Source organism: Scyliorhinus torazame, chromosome 5 (assembly GCF_047496885.1).
Source record: "Scyliorhinus torazame isolate Kashiwa2021f chromosome 5, sScyTor2.1, whole genome shotgun sequence".
NCBI lineage: Eukaryota > Metazoa > Chordata > Chondrichthyes > Carcharhiniformes > Scyliorhinidae > Scyliorhinus > Scyliorhinus torazame.
Window position 1 is genome coordinate 148,795,660 of NC_092711.1, and position 11,307 is coordinate 148,806,966.

The following is an 11,307-nucleotide window of genomic DNA, read 5'->3' on the forward strand; positions in this document are numbered from 1 at the left end:
AATGGAGGGAGAGTGTGTGGTATTGAGATTTACAACATTTGGGGAACGAGTGAGGAAAGAATGTTCCAGAGAAACTAGAATTGTCTGTTCTGAATTTCTGTCCTGGATTGACAGTGATGTCTTTTGTAAACATCTTTTATAGGATATCAGAAGGTTAGAATCTACAGACTGAAATCTCAAACCAAACGTCACATCAAGATCTGGTGGACTCGCTCCATTCGCTGGGACTAGAATATCATAAGCTGTTAAATCTAGAAAAAGAAAATGTTTCTCTGTTCTGACGGCTTCAAAAGATTTTAAACATCAGTGTGACTGGAAAAGCACCGAGACACACACACAGCGAATGAGAGTGTTCAAGACCACTGACTGGAAAGAGCTTTAACCAGTTACACAGCCTGAAAAAACATCTCACCATTCACAGCGGGGAGAGAACATACACGAGTTATGTGTGTGGACGAGGTTTCAACTGATCGTCAAACCTGGAGAAACACGAGGACACCCAAAACATGAAGAAACCCTGGAAATGTGGGGACTGTGGGAACGGATACAGGACTCCATCTGCACTGGAAGCTCATCGACGCAGTCACACTGGGGAGAGGCCATTCACCTGCCCTCAGTGTGGGAAGGGATTCGCTCTGTTGTCCTGCCTGCGGACACACCAGCGAGTTCACACTGGGGAGAGGCCGTTCACCTGCTCTCAGTGTGGGATGGGGTTCACTCAGTTACCCAATCTGCAGACACACCAGCGAGTTCACACTGGGGAGAAGCCATTCACCTGCTCTCAGTGTGGGAAGAGATTCTCTCACTTACCCAATCTGCAGAGACACCAGCAACTTCACACTGGGGAGAGGCCGTTCGCCTGCACTGAGTGTGGGAAGGAATTCATTCAATTACTCAATCTGAAGACACACCAGCGACTTCACACTGGGGAGAGGCCGTTCGCCTGCACTGTGTGTGGGAAGGGATTCACTCAGTTACCCAATCTGCAGAGACATCAGCGAGTTCACACTGGGGAGAAGCCGTTCACCTGCCCTGAGTGTGGAAAGCGATTCACTCAGTCACCCGATCTGCGGGCACACCAGCGAGTTCACACTGGGGAGAGACCATTCATCTGCTCTCAATGTGGGAAGAGATTCACTCAGTCATCTAGCCTGCTGATTCATCAGCGACGTCACACCGGTGAGAAGCCGTTCAGATGCTCTGTGTGTGGGAAGAATTTCATTCAGTCATCCAGCCTGCTGGTACACCAGCGCATTCACACTGGGGAGAGGCCATTCACCTGCTCTGTGTGTGGGAAGAATTTCATTCAGTCATCCCGCCTGCTGCAACACCAGCGCATTCACACTGGGGAGAGGCCATTCACCTGCTCTGTGTGTGGGAAGGGATTCACTCTATTATCAATCCTGCAGACGCACCAACGAGTTCACACAGGGGAGAGGCCATTCACCTGCTCTGTGTGTGGGAAGGGATTCACTCGATTATCAATCCTGCAGACGCACCAACGAGTTCACACTGGGGAGAGACCGTTCACCTGCACTGTGTGTGGGAAGGGATTCTCTCAGTTATCCCACCAGCAGTCACACCAAAGAGTTCACAGATGATTACACGGGGTCAGATTCAGCTGTCGGTGTTGATGTTAATCACATCCAGGAGCAACCATGTTCATTCATATAATTTACAGTGCTGAAGGAGGCCATTCGACCCATCGAGTCTGCACCGACCCTTGGAAAGGGCACCCCACTTAAACCCACACCTCCACCCTATCCCCATAACCCCACCTCACCTTTTTGGACACTAGGGGCAATTTATCAACCTGCACATCTTTGGACTGTGGGAAGAAACCGGTGCATCCGGAGAAACTCGCACAGATACAGGGAGAACGTGCAGACTCCGCACAGACAGTGACCTAAGCCTGGCTATCATACCTGGGACCCTGGAGCTGTGAAGCAACAGTGCTAATCACGGTGTTACCATGTCGCCCATTCTGACATCCTTCACTCCCTCTTTACACATTTATTTGTCTGGCTAAAAGGATGGTCTCTTTCCTAATGTTCATAATTAAAGGGCTGGTTTCCCAGGAGTTAGTGGACATTTAAGGGAACTATAACTAATATAGGCCAGAAACGTGTCAATTGCTATTTTAATAGAATTTACATTGCAGAAGGAGGCCATTCAGCCCATCGAGTCTGCACTGGCCCTTGGAAAGAGCACCCTACCTACTACCCACACCCTCATCCTATCCCCGTAACCCAGTAACCCCATCCAACCTTTTTTGGACACTAAGGGCAATTTTAGCATGGCCAATCCACCTGACCTGCACATCGTTGGACTGTGGGAGGAAACCGGAGCACCCGGAGGAAATCTACGCAGTCACGGCAAGTGCAAACTCGGTGCAATCAGTGACCCAAGCCGGGAATCGAACCTGGGTCCCTGGAGCTATGAAGCAACTACTATAGAGCCCCCCCCCCCCACCCGATTAGATGTTTTATGATGTGCATTACAAACGATCTGAACTTTCAAAATACAATAATGTTTTCTTGCTCAAAGCAAAACAGCTTGCGCAGACTTAGAGTTAGAGTAGAAATATGAAAATACGAAATAAAGATAGTAGACAGCTGGGCAAATAGTATAGAGTGATTCTAGAATGGAAAATGTCTGCCAGGCCCCCTACCTTGAAGGAAAATGTTATAAATCTGAGTCCATCTGTTCCTACCCCTGTAACATGCTGATTGGTTTGGGTGAGTTCCCAATATATTTGATTGGATGATTAGTTGTAAATCATCAATATGTAACATAGGTCTGACTGTGTTGCATCTTTGGGTGTTTTCTGTGTGTGGGAATGTAACACTTATCAGGTATTTGCTGACTGCTATACTATTCATATTTTGAACAATGGTAGATTCATGTTAACTATGGTGCTCATTTTGACCTTCAGTAGAAATGTTGCGTTTGCTTCTAGTTAGACTGCAAATATTTCAAATGAATTCTGTATGCTTTGCAGATTTCTCTGTAAGCTATGTGTTTTTTTTAAATTGTAATGAAACTGATTAAACTCTGTGGTTTAGTAGAGAAACCATTTAAAATGGTTTTTAAACTGGGTTGTATTTAAAACAAAATGGCTAAATCAGTGATCCTTTTACCTATCAGAAATAGCTGGTTTCCTTCAGTCCTCCCTTTGATAGATCGAAAGATTAAGTGAGATGTGTCATAATAAAACAAAAGGAAGGAGAAATACGATAGGATAGGAAAAGCGCAAAGAGGAACTCATTCATATTGTCTTTGATGGTTTCCTTGTTTGAAAACAGCCTTCAACAATAGAGCGTGCAAGCTTTGCATTTCAAGCATTGCAGCAAAAATTCTTTAAAAATTATTATTATTCAATAACAATCAATCAATTAATTGAATTTGATTCTGCTGATTCAGTAATCTTTTAGCAATGCATTAGTAATTAAGTCAAATAATTGATAGGTTAGTAACGGTTCAAGAATGATATTTTAGTTCCATTTCATTAACTGGTGGTGCAGCGGGATTAATGTGAATCATTCTGATTGGTGGGGCCCTGCATTTCATGAATAGTTGGCTAACGCATTTGATCAACAGGAATGTTACGTAGATGATGAATCCTGCTACACAAAAGAAAAATATTCCCTGTACTATGGACATTCCTGTGGCTCCCAACCACCCGCAATGTTTCTCCCAGATAGAGATATCTGAGGGTGTGTCAAGCTTTCTGACTTCTTCTTGAATGTGTGCTGCCAGATCTTTAACTTCTTTTGAATTATCTGGAATGAAAGTTCAACACTCCGCACCAATCAGGGCGCAGGTGCCACCTTTTTCGGCTAACACATAGTCAAGTGCCATTCGATTTTGTAATGCCACGGTTCGAATGGCTCGCATTTCGTCAGATTTTATTTGGGCCTCTCACATGAAGGCCAGGGTTATTTGGGAACCCGGGACGCACAGACTGTTGAGTGTTAGCGGTCGCGGAATTTGCCGTGACACCGTGACAAGCCAGGACCGCTACCCTACGGGAGTGCATGATAGGTAAAAGCCTCTGAGCACAGTTGCCTAGTACACCGGATACGCGATTGATAGATACAACACGGTTAACACATCATGGAAAAGAGAGGCACAAGGCAAAATACTCTGATACAAAAAAACAATGATCAGAGATGGGTGAGATCCCGATGCAGCCCCCGTAGAACAAAGAAACTGGTGGGATAAACAAAAGCGAGATCCGGCAAAAAAAATAAGGCAGGAGTCATCTTAGTTCACCAGTTAGAAGAGCAAATGACAGAAATGAAGTGCGTCCCCGTGCAGCGTTACGCTAATAATGTAAACAACAGATATAAAGCCTTCACACCGTTAGAAAAACAGGCTAAATTAAAGGAATTGAGCTCTCACTCTCCCACATTCACACCAAATCATTTTAAGCATAGAAATAAAGCGAGAAAAGATAGCGGCAGTACAGATTGTACAAACCGGCAAAAGAATCACAGGAAATTGTTACAATTATGGCTAAGGACTGTAGGGTAAAGAAAGGGAACTGTAAACATTGCGGGAAATCAGGACACCACAGTCACGGTTGCTGGCATAAGACAGAATTCTGGAAATCTAACTCAATTAGCCCAAAAGATCATGCAGCATTCCTGGAATGGCTCAAGGAGACGGGAAAGAAACAGGCTCCCTGGGGATGGACGTTTTAAATTAACTAAAGTTTAGACATGTCAAAAGGGAAAAAAAATAAAATAAAATGAAGTTAAATCCAAAAGGTCAGAACTCGTGGTCATTGAGGAATGAAGAGGGAAGGTACAATGTCCCTTTTGCTCATCCAGAAGCATTGTAACCCAATTAATAAAATGTGGAAGCCGGGTGGATTTCAATAAGACAGACTGTGGCATAGTAAAAAAAAAAAGGGGGGGCTGAAAAGCTCAATAAGCTTTTTGTTCAGAAATATCTGAGAATGACAAATCACCTCCCAAAACAAAAAAAGGGGAGTAATGTAAATACAAGATTATGGTTAGAAACTTAACAAATGGGCTCTTGTCGAGAAGAACTTCAGATCGTTTCAGATTTGCAAGATGGGATTTCCGTTTGAGATTAAGCCATTCAAGCCGTCCAGATAAATTCAGCAGTAATTCAATTCATTTGAGTTTTTAAAAAACTTGTAAGATTTCTTTCAAACACTGGTTAAATAGCGAACATTGAAAATTGAAATCAGTTTACAGAACAAGAAAGAAATTTGAGTGAAATGAAAGGACAGAATAAATAAAGTTTTAGATCACGTAAAAGACGCAAATGGCATCGTTCCAAGTTCTCCGCCCCCTTAGGTTCCGTACAAAATTTAACAGCAAGCTGTTGATCTGTAAAAACATATATGTCTCTAAGAATAGCTAATGCCTATAAAATCAATTAGTGGAAATTGACTTAAATGGAATAACATAGATAAAGTTTTATGATGTAGGAGAATGGAGGATCTTGTTCAGTATTTTAATTAAGTGATTGTGAAATTGCTGTCTCTTCAAGAATCTGTAGCCATGAGAAAGGGCTAACAGTTAACTATGATATTTGCGAGCTGTGATAATGTGTGTGTTTGGTTTATGAATGTTCATATATCTCTGCTAAGATTTATCTTCTGAGAAGTAACCTTGAGTTTATAATTTGGAACTTTAGAATAGGAACCATAAGGATTTTTACCGAACTAATTTTGGTTAAAGCACTGAAGTGCTAGGTTTCCTTTGTGAGTGTGGTGATATTTGTGAGTCATCTGACATTGTGCTTTAAAGATCATAGTTTGAGTGTAATTAACAAATTTTTCTTTTCAAAAGTTAGCATTGACATTTTAAGGGTAATTTTGATACACAAAGAATTTTAATCAGGATATAAAATCACGTGTGTAAGAATAAGAAAATATTAGTTTTATGGTGTTCATTGGAAGTTAGGATAGTTGAAATACATTTGACCAATCCGGTGTTGGATTAGTCCAGCGTTAAAACTTCCCTGACACAACGCAGATGTATTAATTCTGAGATTGCAGAATTAAGTGTAAGGGACAGATGGGTAAACAAAATATGTCCATGTTCATGTTTCTTGTTTAAACAAAAGAAGGGTGGTGACAAAATGACGTCTGGTAGAGAACTCTTACTCCACCCCTTTTCAAACCAGCAGAGAATTGACCCGTGCTTTTTAATGCCTGGATTTGGTATGTCACTCTTGCGGGGACCATGAATTGGATTCAATTTGAATTGGTTTTTGGAGCAGGCGAGGAGCTGGATTCAGGGTTTGCCCCTGTCCACACTCTGAGCTCTGGCTTTGTAACTCTGATAAAGCAATTTAAAAAAACAGCTGACGATGTATTTTTAATTGGAACTTACAAATTTTAAGTTTTGAATTGTCAGATATATTCAGATTAGCTAACCCACTCTGTCCCAAGCAGAATGGATCTTTTGTGTTTTACTTTACAAGTAACTGCAAGTGGAACACGATTTGCAGTAGCTTCAGGAATTTGAGATAGTTGGGTTATAGCAAACTGGCTAACTAAACAGACACGAACATGTCAGGGTCGGGTTCAAGCCCAACAGAAACAGGCGCGCAACCACGAGGAAAATAGATATGAAAAGATTGTAAAATATGAGAACTACTAACCCCTGGATAACAGACGTGTTCGGCCCATACAGGAACAAGCTTAATACGGACAACACCTAACACCTGGTGACGACCAGGACACTTTTCCTTTAAATTTTCAGATTAAACATCCAAAAAAGGCTGGAACGACAGCGGAGGTTGTGGGGACTCGTGATGACTCTTGAGATCTCAGAACAACTACGAGCAGATAAGAGCGCAGGAAATCATTGATTTCACAACGGACACAGGATGAACGTAGCTATATGAACTATGGTGCTTTCTATAATTTTATTGAAGGAACATTGATCCCAGCAGCCAGAGACTGTAACAATGGTAGAACTTATTTTATTGCGTGGCTGCAGGTACATTCAGGGAAAGACAGCCGATGCGTATACAAATTGTCACTGTACTTCTCGCAGGTTCAGGTATTGTTTATAATATGAAATAAATATGCATTGTGTTTTAAGTAAGGTTGTTATGAAGCAGGCTGCCAATGATACGGGTGCCACTAGATTTTGAGGGCATGACAACCTACACAGGGTAAGAAGAGGCATAATCAATGATGCAGTGACTTGACTTAACACAGAAACTTCTATGGTAAAGTCACTAGACATACAAGGGATAAATGCAAAGGTGGAACAAGTTAAAGGAATAAGGAAAGGAATATTAGAGAAACCAGAGAAAGGTCTACCTAGCTTGAGAGAAGATGGCCTGGATATACAATTGAATAGGACAACAGTGTTTGGGACACACACTAAGACAATCAACAATAATTAATAAACTCATCGACCGAGAAACAGAGACAGCTGGAAGGCTCTGACAGGGGCAGCTTGAATAGACAGCCCTCAACTGGCTAAGCTAGCCAAATGACAAGGGACGCTGGACAACTGTACTCTGAAGAGAGTAACCAGAGTATACTCAGCGATCCTCGACTGCAAAATGGACGAGATAACGGGGCTAGAGATGGTCCTGATGATCCCTATCATCACACCGGACTCAGGGCCATTCCCTCTCAACCAACTGGAGAACACTGGAATCGTACGGGCTAACACCTCCCTCAGGTACTATTCACCGAGACCTCTGCTATACGCAGGAATAATATATGGGATCTCCCTCACTGGGTGTAAACAGAAAGCGGACATTAAAGTGTGCCCCGACCCAGTAGGACAGGGAGAGTTGGACGAATGTGGGTTAATCAGAACTCATGGTTGTGCCTTAGAGATTACACCTGTCTCCATGCATTTTAAGTTTACGGAGGAAAAGGAAAATACTGCGTCTCCACCACCATAACCTCCTATCGCTATAACTTTTGTTCTCCTTAGGTCCACCTAGCTATGGCCTAGCAAGGATTATTTGAGTTAGGATTATAAAGAGCCAGAGATGGTCCCACACCTTGCAGAAACTCTGAGGGAACGAAGACTCAAGATCAGTCAATCAGTTAAGCTTTACTACCAGTTAATGAAAAAAATCCATGCTTTGAAAAAAAAATACACGAGGAACTACTTCAGAGTGAAAGTTGGTGGCAGAGAGTGTGGGAGTGTAAGATGAGCTAACTTGCAAACTAGTATGAATAACATCATTTAATTACAGACAGCAGAGTTAGTCAGGGAGGCAGGCATGATTGATATCAAGGCATTAAACGTGACATACATGGGTTCATTTGAGGGGTGATCTTTGAATCACAGGCACGGTGTACGTATGGAACATCAGGGAGGTTACATGCCCCAAAGGCCGTATTAAAACCCATCCTGCTGCCCTCATATCGAATCATTGTGATCATCTGGGATTCAGTAAACTTCTTCCAGGACCAAAAGGAGGAATTGTTGGGGGACATTTTCTGATACTGGACTATGATATAAATTATAGTTGGCTCTGTAACTACATTTTTGCTCCGATATTACTTTTGAATAGTTCTGCTGAGACAAAAGGTACTCATTGGCTTAGATCCCTGTTCAGAAGAGGCAATTTGTAGGAATAGACCTTGGGCGCGATTCTCCGAAATGGAGGCAGAGTGTTTGTGGCGTCGTGAACACCATCGAGGTTCCCGACTGCGCGAAACGGCCCCTATCCCGACCGATCCAGGGCCCGATAATGGGCTAGGTGCGGAGCCGCGTCATTTACACGCGCCAGGCCTTGGCGCCGCGTAAAGGCGGCGCCGCATACATGACGCAGCCGGTGCCGCATAACTGGCGTCACCCGCGCATGCGTGGTGCCGTCCTCGCTGAGTCCGCCCTGCAAGAAGATGTCAGACGGATCTTGCGGGGCTACGGAAGAAAGGAGGTCCTTCTTCAGAGAGTCCGGCCCGACGATCGCGGGCACCGACGATCGCGGGCCAGACCCCATTTGAGGCCCGCCCCCCCACCCGGGTGCAGGATACCCCTCGCCCCCCTGCAGGCCGCCCCCCCCCCCAACGTTCCCGCGCTGTTCCCGCCGGCAGCGACCAGGGGCGTCATTCTCTGACCCATCGCCGGGTTGGAGAATCGCCGGGGGCTGCCGTGAATCCCGCCCCCGCCGGTTGCCGAAGTCTCCTGTACCGGATATTCGGCGGGGGCGGGAATCGCGTCGCTTGGCGGGGCCCCCCCCCCCCCGCTGGATTCTCCGGCCCGGATGGGCCGAAGTCCCGCCGATAAATTGCCTGTCCCGCCGGTGTGGATTAAAACCACCTTTTGAACGGCGGGACAAGGCGGCGTGGGCGGGCTCCGGGGTTCTGGGGAGGGCGCGGGGCGATCTGGCCCCGGGGGGTGCCCCCACAGTGGCCTGGCCCGCGATCGGGGCCCACCGATCCACGGGCGGGCCTGTGCCGTGGGGGAACTCTTTCCCTTCCGCCTCAGCCACAGTCACCAACATGGCGGAGGTGGAAGAGACTCTCTCCACTGCGCATGCGTGGGAAACTGTCAGCGGCCGCTGATGCTCCCGCGCATGCGCCGCCCCGAGATGTCATTTCCGCGCCAGCTGGCGGGGCAACAATGCCCGTTTCCGCCAGCTGGCAGGGCGGAAATTCTTCCAGCGTCAGCCTAGCCCCTCAATGTTGGGGCTCGGCCCCCAAAGATGCAGAACATTCCGCACCTTTGGGGCGGCGCGATGCCTGTCTGATTGGCGCCATTTTGGGCGCCAGTCGGCGGACATCGCCCCGCTTCGGGAGAATTTTGCCCCAGGTGTGGACGGCGCCGGGGGTAACCCGCCGTTTTGGGCATGCCGCTCGGCCCATCCGGGCCTGAGAATAGCAGGGGTGCTGGAGAATCACCATTTTGGGTGTCACGGGCGATTCTCCGGTCTGCGCCGCGCGGAACTCGACGGGGCCGTTCTCGTCGCTTGGGAGAATCGCGGGAGGGCGTCAGACCGGCGTCGCGGGAAATGTGGCGACCCAGGCGGTTCTCCGAACCGGCGCGGGAGCGGAGAATCGCGCCCAGTGTATACACAATGTTTACTAATATCAGAAGGGACACAAAATGGCTGTTAGCTAAGATAGCAATACTAAAGACACAAAATGTCTGAACTAGCTACATTCCTGAACAATGGGTTGCAAGCTGTGTAGGCTACCTCATGGGAACTAGACATGGGTATTTCTAGGGAGTATGTTAACAGCCACTGATAACAACTTCACACAATAGCTCAAGGTCTCCAGCTGCAGACAGATATCTTTATGTTGAGTCTTGAGTGACTTTTGCATGAAGTTAGGGGCGGGTAAGACAACACCCACTTTAACCATATATGTGATAACTGGGATGCCAAGAAAATTGATTGACTGCATGTAATGAATTGTGACGTGAATAGAGTTGATTGATATGTTAATGAGAATGCAACTAATTCCACCCCTTGAATCTGTATATTAACCCAATGCGAACCTTAGCTCAAGTGAGAAAGAGTGCTGCCAAGCTGGGGAGCTTTCAGATCTTTCTCCCAGAGCTCTGATATAATAAACTGCTTCTTTACTCATTCATAAAGGCCTGCGTGTGAATATTTTCACCTCTAACAACTGGGAACTCACTTCAACATATACATATAAGCATATTTACTGATTAGAGTTAACAGAAGAATCTAAGGAAGAGTTTATTTAGATATTGAGTGGTCGTAACCTGGAATTCGTTTTATACAAGGGTGATGGCAGTGGAGTGGATTTACGACTTTAATATGAAAATTGGTATTTTAAGTAAATAAACTTGCAGTGGATTGGGGATATCAAGGGGGAATGGAACTGACTGGATTGTCTACAGAGTCAGCATGGACTCCAGTTGCTGAACGCACTCGTTCTGTGTCATCATGACTGGAACTATATAACACAGCCACAGTATATATTACACTGGAAATAATAATAAACATACTTTATTACAGAGTCATAAACAATATACCTAATTTATGCCATATAACAACACTTGACATCATATATTAATTTACTGTCCTCTTAAATATCAGCCCTCGCTTGGGGAAACCAGCCGTTTAATTGTGAACATTGGGAAATAAACCAAAGGATGTCAATGTCTTTAAGAGAGAGAGACCTGTTGATGGGTCGCGCCCTCAGGACTACTGTGCCATCCATTCTTGTTCCTACACCCGACCATGCTCCAGTACTGCAAAGGATGCGACAGCAGCGTGCTCAGCAGAAGGTGGCACATGACACTCGGGCAACTGATCTTCCTGCCCTGGCGCCTGGAGACAACGTCCGCATCCACCTACCAGAGGGTG

General features: G+C 45.4%; 1 protein-coding gene across 1 annotated transcript in view; it reads left to right on the forward strand.

Moving 5' to 3' along the window:
• The window catches only part of LOC140422027 (uncharacterized), a gene marked incomplete at its 5' end in the record, with an annotated part of 29,840 nt that extends 19,272 nt beyond the window's left edge, over window positions 1–10,568 (forward strand). The window contains one exon of the mRNA XM_072507017.1: window positions 663–10,568. Coding sequence (XP_072363118.1) covers window positions 663–1,601 — 939 coding nt within the window. The remainder of the gene's footprint in view (window positions 1–662) is intronic.
• Window positions 10,569–11,307: the final 739 nt, after the last annotated feature.